Genomic DNA, 25,437 nt, shown 5'->3' with positions numbered 1-25,437 from the left:
AAAAAAGCTTTAAAAATTCCTGCAGGGCGACCAAAACCCAAGTTTTTAAGAGCAAAATGTTTTTTTTTTAATTTAACTCTCACATCACAGAAAAAAACAAAACCTCTCAACAGCCTCTAGTGTTTGCAAAGTTCACATCAGCAAGCCTCAAGCCTCAGGACGTGATGCCCTCACCAAGTCCTGTCAACTCAATGAAAGCCTAAAGCCTGCTGATGATATGACTGCTGACAAAAAAAAAGTGTACAAGACTATACTGTCTGCTCAGATTCAGAAAAATGTTTCAAAACTGAGAGGACAACGATTCATAGTTCAGATGGACAATGAGCCAAAACATAATGTGACAGCAAACCAAGTGCTTTTCAATGCAAGGAAATGGAATTTTCTTCAATGCCCAAGTCAATCAACTGAACTCAACTCAATTTAGTATAATTTTCACCTGCTGAAGATAAAACTGAAGGCAGAAATGCCAACGAACAAGCAACACCGGCTGCCGTAAAGCTGGCGAAGCATCAGTAGAGGAGAAACTCTGCACTTGGTAATGGCCATGGGTTCAGACTTCAGGCAGTCATTGACTGCAAAGAAGTTTCAACTAAGTATTGAAAATGATCATTATATTCATGATTATGTTAGTTTGTCCAAATACTTTTGAGCCCCTGAAAATGAAGGGACCATGTATAAAAATGGCTGTCTTTTCTAAATGGCTCATACAATGTTTTGGTTAAATGCCTTAAATTAAAACTGCAAGTCTCCACTTCAGTCACATCCTGATTGGTTCAGTTTAGATACATTGTGGTGGAACACTGAGCCAAAATTATGAAAATTGTGTCACTGTCCAAATACTTATGGACCTGACTGTATTCCACACAGACAGTGATAGACACAGATGCTTCATCCATGAGACAATAGCACTAACCACTGTACCACCCTGCATTGCATAGCAATTTGCATGTTGCATTACTGACAAATTTAGAATGATCAAAAACAAAAGATTAGAATAAAGACACAAAGCTCATCCTGTGTCTTTCTTTTAAACATAACTAAATCCTGAGAGAAAACTAGGTACTTGATAACTATGGACAAACATTTTCACATTTGTTGGGATAGTCATCAGTGCTTTTCAGATCATAAAATAAGATTATAAATATTTGACTGTCTACCTCAAGCATGGGTAAGCATGAATACCCTGACAGACTTCCCACCCACCTGTTTTAATTCATCCTTATTGCTCAAATTAAACACATGCTAGTATTAATCATGTTGTTTGGAGTTTCCAGGGAGTGGAAACCGTAAGGCTATGGGGTGCCTGAGAACTGAATTTTTTGTTAGTCAAACAGTGACAGAGAGACTTGAAAGCCTACATAATTTCATTTGCAGGGTAGATGGCAGATGGTAGGCTAACCATCAGAGAATGCCAGTCCTTCTACTTACTAAAGAGTGTAGGCAGCCTTAAATTTGCCATAAATATCATCCCCTTGACATACGAAATTGGACTTAGGAGTGCAGTGGTTCCAGGAGGTTATTTTTACCTAGCAATTCAAAGATTGTATTGGCACATATTAAACTGTAGATGTGATTCCAAGGATGATGATACAAGAGTGAAGTTTAAAAGGCCATTCAATGCTAGAGTCCCTTAAGTGTGAAGTCATAGGGTGAATTAGGTTAAAGGGTGAATTGGGTTAAAGATATTGGCATGTTGTATAGAGACCAGAGTTTGAGGGGGAGAGAGAGAGAGATTGTGAGACTTGTGAGACTATTGTGAGACTAGCTTGTAACTATCTAGTATGATAAGTTATGTAAATTAACTTTATATTGCTTTTTGTTCTAAGTTAGACTAGAACACAAATTTATAAATATTTATATTCTATGTACTCTTGTTTTTGTTTCATAGTGATAATAAGATGACAAGAGCACAGGAACAAAGCAAGGATATAAACAACATTGTTAATTACTGTGATCTCCAATGACAATTATATTATTAGTATTATTGTAATCAAAGTAAGAACAAAACTAACTGTCACAAGTACTATATTCATATAGCATTTGATTGTGAAATTAAGATCATCATTCTTGCATCCATTTAAAGAATATGGTCCCTATAGTATGACTAGCACACTTGAAAACTTTGGCAAAAGTAGGCAATAGACAGAAATACAGACAGACTAGGGGAACCTACGACAACCAGTTGCACTTCTCCATGGGCCTAAGGAGACTTGGGCATCTTGGCAGGCAGATGCATATGCTTGCAGTGAAGAGCAGAGTGCTGAGTGATTGCCGCTGCGCACGCACATGTTGTAAAGACAGTTCCGGAAGAAGGGTGAGGGGCTGACAGCTGTGTGGCAGTTTTGAAAGGAGCTGTTGCTTGGATCATTGATGTTTCCACACAACCAGGAGCTCTGGTAGAGGCGTAGGTCCACACACATGCGGTAGAGGTCATCACAGTCCCCATTGCATGTGAGGTCATCAGCGATGGCTCGCCAGCTTTCAGCAAATGTCTCAGTATTGTCTGTTAGCTTCCCGTTGGGCAGCCGTAGTTCATCAGAACTGTTGCCATTGAAGTACCCACATAGGCCACAAGTGGAGTTGTAGAAAAGGGTGGAGAGAGTAACATTAAGCAGACCCTGGCGTGAATAGCGCACCTTCAATAGACCATTATACTCAAGCATAGTCACATTGCCAGGGGCACGGTACACCAGCAGTATGTTGGAGGGGTGCACGTAGGGCAGCAAAGTGCTCTCCCCATTCAGCTGCAAGAAGACAAAAAGTCTGTTAGAGGTTCATTGCATCTACTGTAATTACTGAATGTGGTTTTGAGAAGTTCGTAAGAGAAAGCCTGTAACTGCAAACCTGAGAAAAGGCATCAGCAGAGAACAACATCCTTACTTCTTAATAAATTTGTATAGCACCAGATGGCACATTCCCTGGCATGCCATGTGCTCCTCCAGAGAAGGGGCCTAGCCTACCATTAGAGTTGTCACTCAGAGTAACTGTCTTTATCTGTTTGCAGTAATCCCTAAACATCAGCTCAAGTCTGAGTCCAAGATCCAAACCTATATAAGATTCCTCTCAATCTTGGAATAGAAGATTAATTAAAAAAATATTTTTCTTACCTTTACAATATCAAAGCTGGCCCCCCCAAGCTGCACCTCCTGGTCGCTCACCCGGACAATGACAGGTTTAAGCCAAGAAGGGCCTTTGTTCACCAGCCGACGCCCAATCTTGACTTCTATGGATGACAAATTGGTGATCCCAGGACCACACATCTTTACCAGATAATAGGAGCTCTCGTCCAAAAAGGATACAGTAGCTCTGTCAAATGTGGACAGAACCTGGTTCTGGGTAACGGAGCAGACTCCTTCACGTCGGGGGTGGCAGCCCAATACACCATTCTCTGTAGAGCACACTTCTCCTTCCATACAAGAATCATTAAAGCACAAAATTACCCCCTCTGATCCACAGACACAGCGCTGAGTGCAGTCCAGTGTAGCCCAGAAGGATTCATTGCGAAGATAGTAAAGACCTTCCTGTTCACAGCCACAGTCTTGTTTTCGTACACACTGGTTGCCACTGAGAATGTAGCCTTCATCACACTCACAGCCCTCTGTGCAGGGGTGCATGCAATATAGATGTGATGTCAGATCTGAGCATGTTGGGGGACAGCTGCTTGTACATACCTGGTAATGGCTGAATTCAGGACAGGAGAGAGCTGGGGACAAATAGACATGGTGTATTATAATGTATGCTCATGACTAGTTCACAAACCATTTTTGCTGAAGAAACTGGCTGATGCTGTTATTTTTGGTATATTATTTTTTTTAAGCTAGAATAGATGCACGCTTCTATATTATCCACAGGAGGGCAGCCCACACACAAGCCAGGCTAAGATAGACACCTGCATTAATCTACCAAATTAAGTAATTGCCCTCACCTATTCAACCTGAAATATTTTTATTTAGTTCTGTTTGTGCAAAAAAAAAAAAGTCATCTTATTGGACATAGCCTATCAGAATAAACATAGGTTGTATGTAACTCTATTATAACAAAACAAGTTTAATGGAATGTATGGCAAAAAAGCAAACCCAGCATGTTGTTTTTTTTATATAAGGGAGGTTAAGCAAATCATAACAAAATTAATTTATGGAAAACATATCTAACAGGTTAGGGAATGTAGTGGCAACCACAGTGTAATAAAAGAAATGTGGGGGAAAGATTTGAACATGGCTTATCTCACATTTCATGGGAAATAATCTTAATGATCTTGGTGTGCAAAGTTGTCGTATTTTAATACATTAAGACAGGCAACCACAAAAAAGTGAAAGAAAATAAAAAAGCCCATCCAATATGTTAACAGAAACTGATGACATGCAGTGCCATCATGTCAGAATAAATGTAAGAGTCAAAGTCATTATATCAGAATAGCTGAGTGGGTTTAACAGTGTCTTGGGAAATAAACATTGGGGTGGTTGCAGGAAACCTGAGTATGTTTTTAAGTATGAAATGTGCAACTTTAGAACTTGAGAATAAATGTAAGTGAAGGGGAAAGTCTACTGTCTCTTGGGAAATTGTTCTGGAGTAAACTCTAAGGAATTATTCCACTGCTTAAATTAATAATTCATCCAAAAATTATATTTTTTTGCTAAAATATTGTTAAATACAGTAGTTACTTCTGGAATTATATAAACCCAAAGAGGGGACTCTTGACCAGTGAATGATGGGGAGAGATGAGTCACTCCCATGTATCTTTGCGTTTACTGTTTCTGTATGCACTGGTAATTCTGAAATTAGCTATTTAACAATCATTTAGCAAAAAAAGCACCCATTTTGCATGTTTTGAGCAAACAACAGGATAATAGTATGGATTTTGTGACATGAGTAATGACATTTTTTTTTTCTTTTTCCCACGGATGTTTTTCACATTGCTGTGGTATAGCACTGGTCAACATTGACTTTTGTCGTAAACTTCTTTCTCTCCATTCTGCATGAAAACATGAGATTCAAATTTTTCTTGGCTACTACTACAAAGTACACAGGGGTAAGTAATATAAAAAATATATTTTTCGGGTGTAGTATTCCTTTAAGGTGTTTTATGTTTAGATTAGGCCACATCTCTAATACTGTGTGCCTGTTTAGTATTACAAAAATAATATAAAAGTGTTAGAGCACAGTAAGTGATTAAACAAGCAAAGTGGAATTAAGGAGACCCAAGAGAAGAGTTTATGAAAATGATAAATTAAGATTATGCCATCTGTTACTTAAACTGCACATATCAGTAAGGGTGTACGGAATAGCTAAAGAATAGGTGAGAATACCTTTCTGACAAAACTATCCAACGAACTGTAGATCTGAGTATCCAGCTAGTTAACACTGTGACTGAAACTAGCATGATGGAGAATTTTAAATGCTGATTAAATATTGTTTGGAAGCACTTTTTGAATACGAAGTAGTAAACTATGCTGGGCTTAACATATTGGCCCATTCTTTTTCAAAGTCCTTCTGATACAGTAGTATGAGTAGTGCTAGCAGTAGAACAGTGAAGATTTTACTAGCATTTTATCCATTTTGTAGAATATATCCTGTATTATAAGTTTACATTTTCTTGAATATGTTAAAAGAAGTATATACATTAGTAAAAGACTTTGCACACTAAGTCTAGTCCTTTTTGGTGGCTTTTGACAAAACAAAAAGAGCTGTAACTAAGAATAATTACATCAGAACAAAGCATCTTTATAAATGGCAGCACTCTGTAGAAAATAAGTACAACAGTAAATTCCGTAAGTCCTTTAACCTCAAGCAGTAAGTGACAGTATGCTTACTTCATGTTTCAATTTTAGTCAATCTTGCATTACCCAATAAGATAATTAAAAGTTAATTTCTAACAGTGACACCCCAATTTCACTGTAAATATTTACACTTTGGATAAAGTGTAATTAAATTACTTTTGAAGTTGATGAGTGTTCTTGCTTATTTCATATGAATTCAGTAATTAGCTCACTTGACCAAGCACTGATTAAAACAGTTCAGAAAATAGATGCATAACTGGAAATATGTACTGGTGATTTATCTAGATCAGGGGTCCCCAACTCCAGTCCTGGAGGGCCCCTGTGGCTGCAGGTTTTCATTCTAACCCTGTTCTTAATTAGTGACCTGTTTTTGCTGTTAATTAACTTCTTTTGAATATATTTTAATTGACTTGTTTTTTATGATTTGTTCCCCTGAATTTCTTTATCATTCCTCTGAATTGCTTAATTTCTTTCCTTAAATGGCACCCAAACAGAAATGAAATGTGACGTGAGTGAGCCAACAGAAGACCAACTAAGTCAGGGCCTCCAACTCCAACCAATTTCAGCCCTACCAGTTTCTTAATTAGGTGGTGATTCTTGTTGTTAATTAAACCCGTTCTTTAATTACTTGGTTTGTTCCAGCTCTCAGTGTGCAATAGCAGACATTTCCGAAATTGATGCTTTTCTCTTTTCTAAGAGCACTGATCAAATGAGGGACCTGAGCAGATCAACATTCCTGAGTCCTTCACCTTTCAACATTTTCAGATATTGTATGATGGACACAATTTGTTGTTCATATTTTGGCTCATTTTGTATCTCGTTATTGTTTGGCTGCTTATTAATGAAAAAGAAACAATTAAGGGGTCTGGGTCTTCAAGAGAAGGTTAATTAAAATTAATTCAAACGAAGTTAATAAAGAGCAAAAACAGGTCACTAATTAAGAAAAGGGTTAGAATGAAAACATACAGCAACTGGGGCCCTCCAAGACCGGAGTTGTGTACCCCTGATCTAAATTATTCTGCTTAATTGTGAAACTTTAATTGTTTATTGCATTTTAGTATTATTTTGTAATACATCAAATTTGCAGTGTTTAATTACCTATGTATTTATTCTTACATATTTTCTGTCTGTTTGATATACACATGTTCACATTGGCTCACTATGTAATATAGAAGATTCTGTTATAACAGAGTTGATTTATCAAGTCTACTGTCCCATGTACATATTATCTATTTTAACTTTACACATTCTACCTATGTCTGTATTGTTTTCCTTTGGGCACCTCATTTTCATAAGATGTGCAGATTAGTTTGACCCTAGACTCTAAATTGGCCCAGTATGCTTAAGATGATGGACTGGTCAAGTGTTCATTCCTGCCTCTTGCTCAGTCTCATCAGCTTCTATATGTTACAGTCTCATCAAAGACTCACCACAAAATGTGCGTGATCTCCAGGAGCGGATTGTGACTCCAAGGGCCTGGCAGGCCAGAGCGTATGCCTGGATTGCTTGACAAAGTGTGGTAATATTGTCACGGTTGCTGCACATATCATAAACACAACTATAGACGAATGCAGTGGGGTCCACCACAGCTCGACAGTCTCGGAATGGGCCATCTGTTTTGTTGATTATGCCACAGTAATCAGGCCGGAAGTAGAAGGATTCAGTGGCAGCATCACAGAGACTGCAGTTCTCTGCACAGCCATCAGTACAGCGCCAGTCAGTGTCCTCCACCTGCCAGCCACCACCCAGTTCTGCCACATTCTCCACCAGTGTTCCATCAGGAAGGGATGGGTCATCACCAGGGTTGTCATTGTAATTCCCACAGAGCCCACAGGTGTTGTTGAAGTAGGAACTGGGTAAAGAAATTGATGCATAATGTTGTCCATCATACGTTACTAATAGACCAAAATCTGTCTCCACAGCTACTGCCACACCGCTCTGATAAATACGAACAGCCCCCAACATTAGCTGGACTGGAAGGGTTTTCAGGATGCCATCAACCTGTAGAAAAAGAAGCAAAAAAGTAACTCATTACTCAGGGACTCTTTAGAGACTCTGTAAAAGCGTGCAAACTCACCTGCACTTGACCCAGACTGCCCTTAGGGAGAACAATATGGTGTTCATAGACCTCAATCCGGACATCACGCAGCCAAGACACAGACGTGCCAACACGGTTTTCATTTTTGGCCTCTACACTGAAGAAGGGCAGCCCCAGTGTGTCCCAGCAGGGTCGAGCTAGCAAGTACGAACAGGTACCCTGGAAGTGGTACAGGAAGCCATCAAAAGTGTGATAATGTGGGTCACCAAAAACAACACAGGTGCTGGTGCGTGTAGGCTGGCAGTGGTAAGCCCCTTCAAAGAGCTCACAAGTCTCCAGTGGCCCACATGGAAGATCCTGGCAATGGATTTCATTTTCTAGGTCCAGGCAGCGACATTTTTGGGAGCACTGGTCTGAAAGCCAGAAGATCTCACCACGTCTGTAGAATCGACCTAATAAAAAAAAGGAGCATTACAAAATAGCAAATGCTGTGAATATATACACTGGTAAAGAGCTCAGATGCCTTTACTCTCATGTCTGCTTAGCTGAATGTACAAAATCAAATATGGGGTGTCAGTATTAATTATGGTGTAAAATCACACAAGTTTACAATTGACTGGCAAATTGTTGAATATGAGAATTAATCAATGGAACCAATTTAAAAGTGTCACTGTGAATACAATGTGCCAAACCAATTTTTTAGAATTAACTGGCAGACTAAAACTGTTATGTTAGAACTAACTTGGCAGACCAAACCCACAGTTACATAATGGATTAAAGAAAACAAACACAAGATGTCAAAATGAGTAATAAGGGCCATACTCATGCTGTAACTATCAACTAGGGGAATAGTATAAGAGTTTTATGTAGACTAAGGAGACAAACCAAGGATACCTGAATTAATTAATGAAGGCACATTCATAGTTTTTATTAGAGGACAAAGATTTTAATTGTCAGACTCAGACAAGGGACCTAACCCACTATGTCAGTTTAAATCAGAAAGACCAGACTTCTGTTGTCATAATTATTGGTAGGCTAACCTATCAGCTTCAGGTAAAATCAGAGTTCACACAACAAGGAGCATATGTTGAATGCTTTATTTATATTCCATTAAATTTCTTAATTGTGTAGTTATTTAAGAATCTGGGGAATCATCTTAAAGAACATGCACTTCATTAAAGAATGTTGACTCAGTTCCCTGGGTTTATCAGGCATATAGTATAATAAGTTATCAGCTATTTCATCCCATACCATTGAGACTGCATCCATTGGCTGGGTCAATCTGATCCCCATCAATGCGGAAGAGCCATCGGCCAGGCAGGTTGACGTTGGTGGTCTGTTCAATGTTCACTATTTCATTGGAACGCGATCCTGGCAGGTTGAAGAAATGGTTGATGTCTCCACCATTGAATCCTGACTAAAGGCAGAACATGCAAATGTCCTTAAAAATGTGGAAAATATGTTTCCTAATTGCATCCCACCTCAATCCTTTCTCACTTTATGCATCCATATTTTTATATCTTTTTTACACAAAGTTTCCTGCTATCCCTAGTACCTGTGCAGCTGTCCCACCCAGACCAGTTAGAGGATCTCCACCACTTGCAGTCCCAGTCGTCCAGGTGATGTCCCCATAGTTGAACATGGCAAAGAAAGCAACTCCATCAGAGATGAGCACAGCTTGGAAGGAGTTTACCTGTATTAGAGAACAGAACCAGTACACTTTTCTAGTCACACATATTACATACAAAAGGGCATTGACCGTTGTGGTGTATAGAAATGATGTAAATCAGATTTACCCATTGTAGCATGTGATTTGCGGGATAATTTCCATCCAGATCCACCTGATGGGGAGGGCATGATCACTGGTCATGCACTTTAAGATTTTTGCTAGGTGATAACCAACCACACAATGCACGATAATGCTTAAATGTCTGCAGAAGACTATAGACTACTATTCAAGTGTATATACTGTACTGCATCCAGCTTGTTGGTTCATGTGATAAAAAAGTGTCAACTATTTAATTTGTGTTACTGTGCTTTTATAAAAATTGAAGTTCCACATTTTTTAAGAGTTCATTGTACTGATATTTACAGGATACACACACAACATATAGAATGTAAACCCAGTGTGGACCATACATCAATTGTTTGATTCATTTTCTGAACAGTGTTTTGCTGGTACAGTGTTGTGGGGAATTGGTAACAATTTTGGCAGAAGGCAAAAAAAATAAACTTTGATGGGGTAGTAGCCCATAACACTCATCCTGCCCTGTGTTTCAACCTGCTGTGCTGCTTGCATAAAGTAGAAAATATGGTTTAATGGCCAGTTTGAATTATTTTGTTTAAGGCACATATGACTCTGTACAACAAGATGATTGAGAGTTAGTCACAACAATATAAGAGTTTCTCTTGTGTGCAACTTTAGTGAAGTGGTACCTTCATAATGCAGAAGCACCCTGATATAAGATAACCTTACACATTTTCAAATCAACATAGAAATCTAATGTACCGGGGTTGTCTGGCTGCCCCCATAGAAGGTGACTTGATGCCATGTGGCAATGAACACCCATGATGCTGTGAAGGAGACCATGTTCTTAAAATATTTCCGAATGTCAAGTGTTGCTCTCCGCAGGATATCCGGGTGGGTGCTCTCACGATAGTACACATCGCCACGGATTCCATTGTGCACATCTGCCCAGAAGGGTGCAATAAAGGATCGGCTGTCTGTCAGTGGGAAGGCCTCTGGGGTGAACTGACTCACTTGCACATTGAAGGAAATCACACCATTATTGTTCACCTGTAAAAACACATAAGAAAAAATTTTTAACTAAGTAGTCATCCCACACTGCCCTGCTTTAGACTGAATAAATGACATTAGTGAAATACCAACACCTGTCATTCAAGATAAAGCTTTAATATGCGGGCCTCAAAATTAAGTGAGGTCAAGAAACTGTTGATTAATCAACCAGAATTTGATTGTTTTCTCAACTCCATACTGCTCTGCCGTTTAAACACTCAAGCAGTATAAGACTCTCATACATTTTTGTTTCATATTGGATCATGTGAGTTTGATAATGGATGACTAGATGGATACGAGAAGTGCAAACATGACAGGATCAGCAAACAAAGTGAGGTAATTAAGGTTATGTGGGTGAACTTTTGTTTATCTATTTGGTTTAGCTATTTAGTCATCCTGTAGTTATGTTCAGCTATTTAGTCATTTGTACAGTAATGCAGGCTTATTATCACTGGGTAAAAAGTTCAAACTGATTTGTATTAAGAATCTTTTTGAGTCCCATTCTACATAACAGATAATTTGAAAATTTTAGCTATGCAGTATCTACAGTTTATAAGGCAAAGTGACAAACCAGGGCACCAAAATGTGGCAAACATCATTCCAAACCTGCAGCTGTCACACTGTGGTGATACCTACAAAGATGGAACGGTAGGGCATATTGAAGAAAATGAACTGAATTAGAAGAGGGATCTCAGCAGAACTGCCATCATCCATCTTAGGAGTTTCTGTGTCTCTGTGTGCAGGTCCAAAAGGGTACAGGATGTCCTGGCAGAGGACTGGGAAGAGATAAAAACCAAGTCAAATGACAATCATTTTTCACAACTTCCACTTCACCTCCATTTAGCCTGCCATTTACTTATCTGCAAATGCATTTATGGCAGTAAGCAGCACTTCACCAAGGCCCTTGTCACAATCTATCAGAACTATCAGTATTACATGGGGCAAGAGGACAAAATATTAAAATCAACAAGACTAAATAAAGGGAAAATCACTGAGCATGGTACTGTGTGTTATTGGCAAGATCTTAAACTGTGAAAATATGCATAAGGTAAAAAGATCAGTTTTACATAATAGGGATTACAAAGCAGGAATTTCAACATGACACTTGGAATTGTGCTGTCTCATCAATATCATACGGAATGAAGAGCAGGAACTTTGAGATCCTGCAACTTTGCATCATAGTAGCTAGCAGCTATGCAGTTGTGTACAGTAGTCCCTTGTATTCACAGTTATTTGTGCCCAACAATCGTTGTCTTACCTGTTTTTGGTGCAAGTAGGAAAGCAACATAGATCCAGCTTGCCTGGGACCTCTGGGTTAACATTCTGGCAAAAAACAAAATAATTTAATATTTGTATTTATATACAATACCCATTTATGCACAAAGATGACATGTTGGTTCAAGGCTTCAATGCCTGCCTGCTGTCTCTGTTTACATTTGCCCATATCTACATGGGATTTCTTCAGGTACTCAAGTGTCTTCATACAACCCAAAGAAATAACTAAAGGTTTACTGGCAACTTTTAATTGGCACTACATGAGGGATTGTGAGTGCTAGTGTAAATGACCCCAGAGATGGACTGGCGTCCCATCCATATTTGGTTTCTGCATTGTGCCCAGTCATTCTGGGGCACTCTGTAACCCCCTTATCCTAATATTGGTATAAGCAGCATCAGATGAAAAAGAAAATAATGTCTTCTTCAATAATATGGTTTTACATAGTAGAAATAACTAACAATCATGAGGACCTTACCAAGTCCTACAGTTAAAATTTAACCTCAGGTGATAAACAATACATAAGATATTTTATTCTACTGTAATTATTTATTCAACACATAAGTGAGAAGTCAAGCAAAATGACACCTTTTATTGCCTAACTAAAAAGATTAGAATAGGCAAGCTTTCAAGGCAACTCGGGCCTCTTCTTCAGGCAAGATGTAATTCAGAGACTGGAATTCCTTGTGTTTATATAGATGCTAGGACCGGTACAGCATTGGAAAACCTTTAAGTTTGATATCTTAGATGTAAAAAATTAATAGACATCTCCAGACTAAGATTCATTTAGCAATAGAGTATAAAAATGTCTAGTCAAAATTTTTTGATAAGACAACTGTCCAGCCGGATCTTTTGAAGTTTTTGATGATGTTTTTCCATAAAATGTGGATCTGTAGTCAGGCTGTCTGTGTCAGTCCGAGAGATGCAAACAGTCCTCATATCTGGCCATAAAACTCATCTCTATTTAAACCATGTTTTAATGTGTTAAATTTTAGCATGAGTTTAACTTCCCATTTTTTTCTCTCTTGCTGTGTTCTGACGTTGCCCATAAGCACTGGGACTTTAAAGTCCCTCTCACAGTGTCCATGGCTGTTGAAGTGAGCTGCTACAGGAACATCTCTGTTGCCATGATTAATATGGAACTTTTGTAAGTTAATTCTTTGAAGAAGTTTCTCCCACACAGAGTGCAGTGTCAGCACATTTCATACAGAGAATTAGGTAGACCATATCAGATGAACTGCAGGAAAATGATCCTTTTATGTGATGTTCTAGTCGGCAGAATGGTGTAACTACGCAATCTGTATCATAAATGTAAGCACATGTTTTACATCTTTTCAGTAGGCAGGGAGATGGGCCAGTTTCTGTTGGTTCACTAAAGAAGCTTTGGACAATTAGTTGCTGCAGGTTTGGTGGTTGTCTGTATGCCAGGAGGGATGGTTCTGGTAATACATATTTCAGTGTTTCGTCACTATTAGTTCTTTTATAATTTTTCGAAGTGTTTCAAGATGTGAGTTATAGGTGACAACAAGAGGGATGTGATTCTTGTCTTTCTTTTTATGTTCCAGAAGCTTTCCTCTGGGTATGGCAATGGTTGTAACGTATTACTTTGCTGAAAATAATGGAGCGCCTTATATGCTTGAGGTGGAAGCTATCAGTTCTCAGGTAGGTCCGTCTGTCCATTGGTTTGTGCAAAACAGAAGTTACAAGGGTGTTATCTTTTAATTGAACGGTGGTGTCAAGGGAGCTAACTTCTTTTTTTGAGTAATTAAGCTTCAGCTTTATGTTGGGGTGAAAAGAATTACCGTATATTGGTTATGAAAATGGAGGAGGTCCTTCTCACTAGCAGTCAGATTATGAAGATGTTACCTATGTAATGGAGATACAAAACTGGTTTTAAGATGCACATTAACATAAAATTTCCTCCAATTTTTCCATAAATAGGTTTGCATAGTGAGGTGAAAACCGACAGCCCATTGCAGCCCTCAGTTGTTACAAGTTGAAGTCTTGTCCAAATGTGAATAAATTGTGTGTCATAGTGAATTTTATCATTTATGTAACTGGCTCTGTGGGTAAATCATGTTGTTTAGGGTACGTTTCACATGCAAATATTCCATCGTCATGGGGGATGTTTGTGTAAAGTGCCTCAACATCCATTGAGGCCAGTAAGGTTCCCTCAGGTAAGGGGCCTGTAGCAGACAGCAATCAGTGGTTTCCTGGATTTAGCTGGTTGTATTGCGGGTGAGTGGTTTAAGGATGTGCTCCACCCTTCCTGAAACATTTTCTGTAAGGGAACCATACAGCCATAGCCATAAGGGAGATTATAGGCCTTCCTCAGTTCCCTTCTTTGTGGACCTTAGGATGCATGTAAAAGTAACCCATTTGGGGGTCTCAGGAATTAAGCTGCTTACATGATCCCTGACGTCAAAAGGAAAGCTACCTACTATCTTTTTGAGTTCCTTTTTGCAGAGATCTTTGGGGTCTTCCTGTAGTTTGTAATAATCCATGGTATTGAACAATTGTCTTTTTGCCTCCTATATATAGTCAGATGTGTTTATGATAACTAAGGCACCCCGTTTGTCTGCTGGTTTGATAATGATTGCTGTATTTTCACTTAGTGAATGTATGGCTCTCTGCTCATCAATAGTAATGATTTCTATCCGATTTTTGCCTGTTTAGGATCCCAGTTTTGACTGTCTGTTGGAAGCAGTCTATATAATTGTCCAGGGTGGAGTTTCTACCAGGTTCTGGCGTCCATGTAGATTTATTAGTGGTGTTGTTGTTGTTGGTTCCTGTGTGTCACCGTTTTCTTTCTTATGGAAAAATTCTTTAAGTCTGAGTTTTCTGAAGAATTCTTCCATATCACTGCAGAGTTTGATTTTGTCAGTGGGCTTTACAGGACAATATTAGACTCAGATACAGAAGAAAAAGGGGTCTGAGTTGCCTCAGGAGCTTGCATATTGTAACCTTTTAAGTTAGCCAATAAAAGGTGTCATTTTGCTTGACTTCTCACTACATCCATAATGGCTAACACGGTACAACACCTTAGTATTTCAACACCTAAACTAACATTTAGAAGTACACCTATACTGTTTCCATAGTAGTTATGAAGGACATTAAACCTCTAGTTTATAATGATCAGGAAGTGTTACCACTTCTGTCTAAAATTAGAATCTTGAATAGTTTTGTTTGGAACATTCAGGCATGTCGTAGTAACGTGCAGTGATCTCAGAAGCTCAGAATTTTTACAACTCATCAGTACTGGTTAGATTAAAGAGCCATTTTTAAAGAATTTGAAGTTCATCACTCTGCAGTGAGAAACCTTTATATACACGGAGAACATTCCAGACAGTTTCCAGTCATTCTGGGAATGCCTGTACCAGCAAGTGCACTCAGATCAGAACAGATGATGTTCTCAGAAATCTCAAAGGATCCAAATGGTATATCTATGGATCAAATGGCCTCTGTCAATATACAAAATTTTATATGACTATACTATCACAAAAAAGACTGAATAAGTATAGCTTTAATGAAAAGGTACCCAAAAGAAAGTCTCTTTTTTCTTAAAGAATACTACAGCATATATTTAGTTTGCAAAATTTACTGAAACAAAACCCAACACTTTTGGAACAGTGTCTTCTGAACAGGTGGAACAAAACTTTTGCACAATGACATGTTTGATGAACACAAAACAGCTTATCACCACAAGTACCTTATGTATCTTAGTTGATGGATTATGACGTTTGCTGTATTTGCAAAGTGTCCCCAAATGTAAATATTCTTTGGTTACTGGTGTAAGAGAAAGGTTATGGGGTGAAATGAGATAAGAACACAGGAATTCTCCCATGTTGACAGATGGCAACAAAAGCTTCCTGTTGGGAACATATATGCCTCTGCATCATATTATGGAGGGCAGGTAGCATTGGAGTCTGCTAAATATGCCAGGCTTTTTAATGAGGAATTCAGGCTCAGGAAGACTGAAATACCTGGGGATACCAGAGGGAGGGAGGTGGTCCTAGGTATTCCAAAATAATTTCCTGAAAGTCTTGGTTACAGAAATAGAGAAAAAAAGTGTTTGGGGAGTAAGTGGGAGAAAGTTCTTGGTGCTTCAGTCACTATGATTTAAGCAGTGGAAGATTTGGGACATTAAAACCTAGTAGGGCATCAATAGTTTAGTTAATTTCTTTTTGTTGTCCTTCCAAAGTTAGCTACTTTCAGGAGTAACCACAAAGTGACTTATATATTTATATATATGAATAAAGGTATATGTGTGGCCATATACAAATAGCCATATATGTAAGTGGAATGGTGGCTTTCTTGCTGAAGGATCTAGGCTGGTATTTCAAAGGTTGCTGATTCAAATCCTGGCTGTGACAGAAAGAATGCTACTCTGTTGGGCCATTGAGCAAGGCCCTTAACCTGCATTTGCTCCAGTGGCACTGTACAAATAGCTGACGCTGTACTCTGACTCCAAAACTCTCTGGAGATTAAGTTGGGGTATTGAAAAATCGACAAATTCCTAAAACAAGACATTGTATATGGCATATAAAGGATTAAATAAATAAATGTGTTTAATTGAATGAATATTTCTGAAGGATAAAACAAATAATCAGTTGTGCCATTGCTTAGACATCACAGTATACTGGAAGCAGATTGTGCTTATGAGTACGAGTGCACACGTGCATCTGTGTAAGTGCATTTTGGGGTGTTTACTGAACATGTGTAGAGCATTCAAATATTTGCATGTAATGATGCCTTCTTATTGAGAAGCCTTTCAGAGAGCATTTCTAACAGTGCTTCCTACAGGCAAGAGACCCCAGACCAATATTCTTTATTTTATAAACTGGCTTTCTAATTGAATTCCATCTTGAGGTACTTTACAAATACTGTGCAAGTATTTTAATTGTATCTTTCATTTGGTGTTCAGTAGTATGATAATAGTTTCTATCAGTTGTTATTTATTGAGTTTTGTTTCTGGGCTTCTATTCTGACTGTAACCTTTTGAATATTTTTGATGCACTTAGCAAAGGAAAATTGACATGTAAATAAATGGGTATGGAATTTAGTAGTCTTCAGGAGCTGATCCCAAATCCCAAAAATGTTTATTTGAAACATAAAAGATTATAGTACATGAATAGCTCAGTGGGTTACACAGTGGGTCAGTGGCAGGAGTTTAACAGTCCAGTCCCCTATCCCCTATAACGCACCAATTATCTAAAAACACTACTCTGCTCTTATCTGCCTGCTTTGATTCTGGTGAAGACAGTGGAAATATCATTGTGGGGATCAGACAATTCAGGTACATCGGTTTTAATAGCCAGCATCAAATTACATCCATCAACTGTAAAGGGCAGAGGGAAAAAAAAGTACAGGGTCTTATGCAATGGGAAAGGGGGACTGAAGTGACAGGGTGCTCTCTGACATACAGGAATCAATATTGGAACTGACATGAGAGTTTTGAATACTCAAGGAAGCAGTGGATAAAGCAGGAGGTAATCTCTATGATACACTGTGAGGACAGGCAGTGTGGAGTAGTGGTAGTAGTAGCTTCAAACCCTGAGGTCATGGGTACAAATCCTGCTACTGACACTGTGTGACCATGAGCAAGTCGCTTGACCTGCCTGTGCTCCAATTGGAAAACCAAAAGAAATGTAACCAATTTTATCATAAATGTTGTAAGTCGCCTTGGATAAAGGTGTCAGCCAAATAAGTAAATGTAATGGATAGATACAGACAAACTGGGAGTAAGGGACTGATCTGAGAAAAATACTTGGTTATGTGCTAGGAACTGATAGCTAAACTCCAAAGAGCCTTGGGAGTATCCCTGGAATTATCACCTCAACAGAAAGAAAAGTCTGGGACACACTGCCTGTCACTATCTGAGCAGTTAGAAGACTAATTGACACACTGGGAGGCATTGGGTGACCTGAAACATTTTTTATAGCTGGGTTTGCTTGCCCAGTCTGTGCCCCTCATGCTGTCTGCACATACTCTATGCTTTTATATTGGCAAGGGAGGAAAAGAGAGAATTGTCTATCTGCTCAGTAGAGTGAAATCGTCTTTATTTAGGCCAATGAATGAAAATCTATGCTACACTGAGTTCCCTGAAGCAGTGACCCTAGACTGTCCTGTACTTAGATTCAGCAAAGCTAAGGTGAGCTGTCAAAGGAATCCATTATGCTATGGTAAAGAACAGAGGAACAATGTGGTGGGATCAGTTTCTGCAGAAAAATCCTCAACACTTGAATTTCAATCCTCATACTAAATGGCAAAGAGTCCTGTAGAAAGTGAGCTAATATAAGACAAGGAAGTTTTAACATTCCACAATGCCGCAGGGGGCTTCCTATCCATTAACCTAGCTGACACTTTCCTTGCAGATACTATAATGAAAGAGGAGATGGGCACATTTGCTCATCCCTGAATCCCACAGGCAATGTAGTGGCCAGGTAATGATCACCTGCCTATGTTCATCTCAGCACCTTGAATTAAACAATCTGGCAGATAAAGAATCTTCAAATTTGATTTAGGAGAGTATGCTGGGTTTGATAACAGAGGGGAGAAGATAGTTGATCACTTCAAGGAAAAACATAGCCAGACTTAAATTGATTCTCAATGTGATTTCCCCACTGTGTCTGACTTACTTCTGTTTTCAATAACTGCCCTTAGGATATTTATTTCTCTACTGGCACAACAGCTGCCCCTAGGTCATCTTGTTTGCACCAAGCATGGTGGCCGATCAGAGGGCATCTAATTTACTCTCAATATAATGGCTAATCACAGAGTGTGTAATTTGCTCTCAGCATGATGGCTGTCCACAGTGTATCTGGTTACCTAGACTAGACAGATTTATCTCTGCCAGCATGATTTGTGTTGTTTAAAAAACCTCAAATTGTAAACCTACAGGCAGTGCATGGGTGAAGAAATACATTATATGAAGTAATGCATAAAGTAAATACATTACATCTGCTATTTTATGCACTGGCATGAAAAGGCTGAAAAGAGAACCACACTAGTACTCACTATGAAAAGTGAAGTAAAAAGTAAAAATAATCCATATAAAAGGGTTGCTTCTGGATTCTGAAACTACTTTGGAACAACACTAGAAATGGACTGCACATATTGCATTGACATATACAAAGAAATTGTAGGAAATGGAAAGGAAACTGAAAATCCATTTGATCAATGTCATCTGTTTGGTGTGACATGATGAAAGCTGCCATATATGGTATAGTCAGGATCATATAAATAAATACTGACATTGTTGCAGCTACCTTGCCTATGTTCTTACCACAGAGCATTAAGAAATAAAACACATAAATTATCATTAGTGGACATGGTGTCATTTAAAAGCATAACATTTTCAAACCTGTTTAATCCAATTTAAAGTTGTAGAGGGTTAGAACCTGTCCCACCAGCATTGGGTACAAGGAATCCAGGTAGATCCAAGGTAGATACCAACAGTGGTCAAAGGGCCCTCTCACACCCATAGGGCGCAATTTAGACCCAACAGTTTAGCTAACATACACTTCTTTGGGATGTGGGAGGAAAACCCACAGGGCCACTGAAGAGTATGCTAACTCCACACAGACAATGATGACACATTGGATTCAATCTTAGGTCTTTGCAGTCATGTAGACACCATGCAGAAATACAGAATACAGTTATGTTCTAAAGCAAGTAAGAAGTGATGACAGATATGTATCCTAAACATTCTGCTTAAACATATAAAGAAAAAGTGTGAATATTTTAGTATGTTTTGAATTATTAAAATGAAGACCTTGTAGATGTTGTCTACTATTTGAAGATAAATGCTGCAGCAACAGAAAGCAAGCTATTAGCAGATACTGCTGTGGAAATTTTTACTTGTATGGAACACATTCTCCTCGATATTTTTCTTTATGTCAAGTGAAACCATTAAATTCTTCTCATTCTCACAGTTGTTTTTTTCTAACGACTCTACATAGAAATTGTGAACCTTTTGAACAGAGGTAAAATATTCTCAGGAAATAATCTCATGCACACCATCAAACAAAATAAAGAATAATATATGTAATTTTTATTTACCAGGCTATATGAAACATTTCTGTTTAGAATGACTTTAAAACTCATTCATGAAAAGCCCTGTATCAGATTCTCTTCTTGATGGACATCTGTGCTGGCAGGGTCCTATTAACTCTGAGCCATCAGAGTAAATGTGTGCTCTACTTGAACCATTTGATGAATTCTTTATCTTTTCGACATTATCATCCATTCTCTGTTAATAGGACATTTAGCTTCTCTATGTATATACGTAGTACCTATTAGGATTCAATGTGACAGAGTGTGTCTTCCACTTGCATAGTAAAAGGAGTATATAGAAGAGTTCCTTGATGAAATCTAATTGTGGAAGTAGATGTAAAAAAGTCTCATTTATAATCTGGCTGGCACTCCCTGCTTTTTACTAAGACGCGTGAAGTAATTTCACTCTTTAAATTAGCTCACATAATCATGAGAAACATAACATAGAATAAGAATGGACGAAGTGACAATGATCTACTAAGTCAATATATAAATAAATCCTGATCTAGTTGACAAGACAGTTAATTAATCTGTTCTGTGCACCTAGTCCGTGTAAATATTTGATGTGTATATACTGTATTTCTTGCCATTATTTATCAGGCTGCCAAAATTCGATTAGTAAAATGCAGGTGGCTCACTGAAGTGTAACAGCAGACAAGAAGTCCCATCAGGTCCCGGGAAGTGAGGCGAGAGATGCACTAACCTGATTGTAAAACGTGCGGGCAGCTCACATCCAGCAGCGGTCCTCAAGTGCCATCCAGATTCTTCAACGTCTTACTTCAGAGAAATAAAACTCCAAATCCCTCCAATGAATGTATAACTTTCTGCTTTTGTTCTTGGCAAATTATGTCTGATTGCAAATAAATATCTAAAAAGCTGGAGGCAAGGTAGAAAGACCAAAAACAAGCCTAAGCAAAGTCTATTGTTAGTTGTAGGCGAGTGTAATTGAATGGTTTGGATTTGATTTTTTGGGGGGTAGTAGAGACGAGAATCTGAGATCAGCTGTTTTTTTTTTTTTCTTCTCATTTTAGAAGGGGGCTTACTGAGTGAGAGGGGCGGGGGTGTTCTGTGTAACAGGAGAGGGTTCTTCTTTTTTTATGGCTAAACCTCTTAGACAAGGTGAGTTTTAATAGAAATGTCAGCAGTTTGGATTCGAACCCAAGGGCCTTAGGGGCGTCCACATGCACACACACACAGAAAGCATCTTCATCTGGCCTCTTGTCCAAATCCCCTGCTAGGATTACAAAATTAACATCCTCTTTCCTCCATCAGCCACTCTCCTTAGATTCCTGAATGATTGCAACTCATTTGCAGCAAATTGGGAGGTGAATCCTTCCTGAGAGGAGATAAGAGCAATAGGAGCCTGTGAAAACTACCCTACTCCCATCTGATAATGGCTCTCCCTGGACTCATTTGGATTCATCAGGCTGTCTAATTACTATTATTTGGTGCTTTGCTAATGTGCTCCACAAGAAAAGTGCTTTGCAATAAAGCAGCAGAAACAGAAGGTGAACTTAAACTAATAGGAGTGATCATAGTGCAAACCTCAAACAACTTGTGGCCAGTGCTGCATACTATGCCATACAATCAAGGAATGTTCAAAGAGCCATATCTTGGGCAGGTGGCCTCGAAAGTGTATGTGTTGTCAGTTTTAATATAGTTCCTTTCATACTGAACTAAGAACAATGGTCATATTTACCAGGGACAATGCAATCAGCTCATCTCATTTGTACTTAGTAGTCTGGCAGAGGCAGATTTGAAATGAAATGTTGACCAGGTGCCAGCTCCAGTTCTGGCAGTAAAAAAGAAAACATAACTGGGTCATCCCAGTATCCAGAGTATCCAGAGACTCCAGTACATTCAGAACAGCGCTGCCAGGATCCTGATGAGGGTGCGAAAGCATGACCACATCACTCCTATCTTGAAAACCCTTCACTGGCTCCCTGTACCACTTAGAATTGAGTACAAGGTTTCCCTCCTTACCCATCAGTGCATTAATGGATCTGCTCCCCTGTATTTACAGGAACTCCTTATCCCTCATACTTCCTCACGCACCCTCCGCTCTGTGCATACTAACACTCTTCAAGTTCCCAGAACTAAACTTAGCAGTATGGGTGATAGGGCCTTTTCTTCGGTGGCGCCGAGGCTGTGGAATTCCCTCCCCGACTACTTGAGAGCCCCACAGTCGATTGATGCCTTCAAACGAAACCTAAAAACTTATCTCATTAGAAAGGCTTTTTGTTAAATTATTTCTATAGATTTTTTGTTTGTTAATTTTATTCTTATTTTGTAGCACTTTGAGATTGTTAAATATAAAGCGCGCTATAAATAAAATCTATTATTATTATTATTATTATCATCCGACCAGTGTGAGCAATAAGCTTCACTCAGTCTTATCACACCTATACCAAATGTAAATAAGTCAAAATGCAGCTTTCAGAGTTGCAGCAGAGTCCTGCTACCGGTAATGGATTGGAGAATCACTTGGACAATTTTTCATTCTTCAGTAGTGGCAAGTTAGAAGGACTTCTAAGCCTGAAGATGCAATCGCCTTGATCGAAACTTCTAGTTGAATCATTTAACTGGCTTTCTGCAAGCTTCTATGGGACTGCTGTCTGAAGGCTGAGGTACATTGGTATTTATCGAGTGCTTTCAGTAAAACACTTTTAATATCCTGAACCTGAGCCTTGGCCAGGTCCCGGAATGTATTCAGATTAGTTTATTTACATTTACAATAACCCATCACACACAAGAGTCTCAGATGTGGAAAAAGCCAAGGAGGAGATCCTAATTGTTGAACGCATTTTTCAATGTTTTGAATTTATTTAAAAATTCAGCCCTTTGTAAATCTGTCATACAATCTTTTACCTCAAAACTGATTAATAATCTACATTTTAGTTTGAGTAGAGAGTAATGAATCCAGTTTTTCTGAGTCCACACGTCCTGTGTGTCTTTTTGAAACCTCATAGCCGGGTTCAAAGTACAGGCAGAGCCTCTTATGTAACATTTGTTGTGTTCGGTGTGCTGGAATTTGTCATTTTATGATATTTAGTAACAAATGAGATAAGCAGTGCATTTATGAGAATCACAGCCTTGCAGAGTTTACTTTTCTGGCTTTCTTTTGCACATGCCTTTGACTTACATTCTACCATTATATTCTAGATATAGCCTGTGCAAAAGAGGCCCTAAACATGACTAGAATGGTACAAGTGTTCAAAATGAGCCGCACATCTCTCTTGTCTATTCTAATCTAAATCTGTTCCCATCAACACAAAGAAATGCAATGCTGCCAGGTACTCAGTATGAAATGTAGTCTTTTGTATATACTTGGTGGCATACATCACTGGATACTTGCACAAATGTGTGATCACTTGATGTAACTAAAACAAGCAAAACGTTTATGTTTACCAGTATGGCTGAGCTAATGCAGCTCATAGAAGGTTAACTGAAAAGCTTTTTCTGTTTCCAAGCATAAATGAGCTGCCCAGACTGGCAGGCTTTTCCTCAACTGCTTTATCACACAGGTCCAGCTGGGAAAAACATCACTCTTAAAAGTGAAATTTGTAATCAGATTAGCAGCCTTTGTAAAAAAAAAATAAATGCTGAAGGATATACAGTATGTGTGAAGAGGTAAAGGGTGATTTCTTTAAATTTGGCGTATAATACAGAGGGTAGCCAACCTGTAGTTTAAAAACAAATACCTGCATTATTATCTACAATAGCAGTTCCATTAGGCCCAAGTTGTGTGTAACAGTGGTAGAAATTATTATTTATATATGCACTGTATTTCTAACCAGGTGTAATAAGGAATGTTTTGAGTTGAAAATGAAATGATTTATAATTGTTCTTTTAAAAAAAATGATAATTCCTGAAATCAATAAAAAGCCTAAAACTGTAGGTGAAGGATAGCTCCAACAATTCCCTGAGGCTACATCCCACGGTGGGTCTTGCTTGTCCTGTACTTCATTTGCATATCGAGATCTGATTTCAGGCCAAGATGCTAATTGAGCACATCTGTCTGAAAAGCATCAGTGTTACCTTCACTTTTACACTGTGAAGGTCACACATAATGCCAAGGACTCCATTTACAATTGAAAAAGAAACATCTTAGAGAGAGTAACAGTAAAAGCACACACTTTCACACACACCCCATTATTTCATGATGTCCCATGCAATAATCCAGTTTATATGGGTCTCTGCAGCCATTCAGAACCACAGTAAGCAATGAAACACGCACATCCCCAGAAGAGAAGTCACCATCAGCACTGTAACCTAAAGCCAATCCCAGGTCACAATAGGAACAGCCACCGCGACCACCCAAAATAGCTACACACTCCATCCTAGATTACTCTGCATTATTCTCAGTAGCTGTCCCATAGGGACAGAAATGTCTGGTCCTGAAGGGCTGCACTGCCTGTTAGCTTTTGTTCCAGTTTCTTCATCTGAGGCTAGTATGTTGTTACTTGAACATCTCATTTAATTATCAGGTTTGCATCAGGTCTTTGTCTGCAGCCTCATATTTTAATAATAGTGTAGCTTTTGATTTACTCTGAAAACATGCTTATTGCTACCGTGGCTTCTAGCACAAAATAGTTCATAATTTTTCCCTTATTTTAATTCAGTGCTTGTGAATTTTAAGCTATTTTTAGTTTTGTTTTTCTTCTAACTGAGCAGTCAGTTAATAATAATGTACAAATAAAGAGGCATCCTAAATCTAACTTGATACCATTTTATCCTTTGTGTGTATTCATCATTTAAGTAGCTCTTTTAATAATTTTTGAGGTATTCACAAAATATTTCCTACATTTCCCAAGGAAAATAAAATGTACACTGGCAGGAATTTTAGATATAGCATAATGATTACAGTAACAATGAGAACATCTAATTTAAAGGTACATTCTATTAACTACAGGAAACAGTTCCTAATTAAGAAGTTGGTAAGTTAGTAGGCACATCTGCCCATTCTGCACAAACAGCAACAAGACTGCAGTGTGTCCCGAGTACTGGTGGACTTTCGGAGAAGTGATGGGTATTTTAGGATTGGCTGGCTATTGTTGCAATTGACCAAAAAGAAAGTAAACTTCCATATATATACTGGTGGGCTATGGCGAGCATATTTGTGTTTGGTATGTGTAATAAAGTTAGGCTTTTGTTATGTCTTCCTTTGCCTCTGAAAGACATCACTGGGTAGTGGGTTCATGGAGCTGAGAAAATACACTACCATGGGACTTGAGGAGGTGGGGTGATGATAATGTGAAATTACAGGGCAAATGAAGTCTCCACCATTTGTGCAGGGCATGTGCCTCTCTTGAGATGTGCATATATAGCAAGTGAAAATGGTGCTTGACATTGATACACAGGCTATAAGAGTCTTTAAAAGGAGGGAGAAAATGGCCTTATTTATGAAAGCTGGAAAAAGGGGCCTGTGGTCATTCTCATATCTGTGCCAAAAACCAGTTTCACTCCACACTCTAGCTATTCCCTAGAGCAATAAATA

General features: G+C 38.6%; 1 protein-coding gene across 1 annotated transcript in view; it reads right to left on the bottom strand.

The window, feature by feature from the left end:
- tecta (tectorin alpha) overlaps nt 1-25,437 on the bottom strand; it is an 82,502-nt gene that overhangs the window by 36,912 nt on the left and 20,153 nt on the right. The window contains exons 10-18 of the mRNA XM_039762433.1: nt 11,871-11,935; nt 11,249-11,388; nt 10,325-10,612; nt 9,371-9,508; nt 9,067-9,232; nt 7,855-8,267; nt 7,208-7,778; nt 3,108-3,703; nt 2,174-2,744 (exon numbers count right to left, since the gene is read on the bottom strand). Coding sequence (XP_039618367.1) covers nt 2,174-2,744; nt 3,108-3,703; nt 7,208-7,778; nt 7,855-8,267; nt 9,067-9,232; nt 9,371-9,508; nt 10,325-10,612; nt 11,249-11,388; nt 11,871-11,935 — 2,948 coding nt within the window. The remainder of the gene's footprint in view (nt 1-2,173; nt 2,745-3,107; nt 3,704-7,207; nt 7,779-7,854; nt 8,268-9,066; nt 9,233-9,370; nt 9,509-10,324; nt 10,613-11,248; nt 11,389-11,870; nt 11,936-25,437) is intronic.

Source organism: Polypterus senegalus, chromosome 9 (assembly GCF_016835505.1).
Source record: "Polypterus senegalus isolate Bchr_013 chromosome 9, ASM1683550v1, whole genome shotgun sequence".
Classification (NCBI taxonomy): domain Eukaryota; kingdom Metazoa; phylum Chordata; class Cladistia; order Polypteriformes; family Polypteridae; genus Polypterus; species Polypterus senegalus.
Note: the sequence above shows the minus strand (reverse complement) of the source record. Positions and strands in the feature narration are given on the sequence as shown.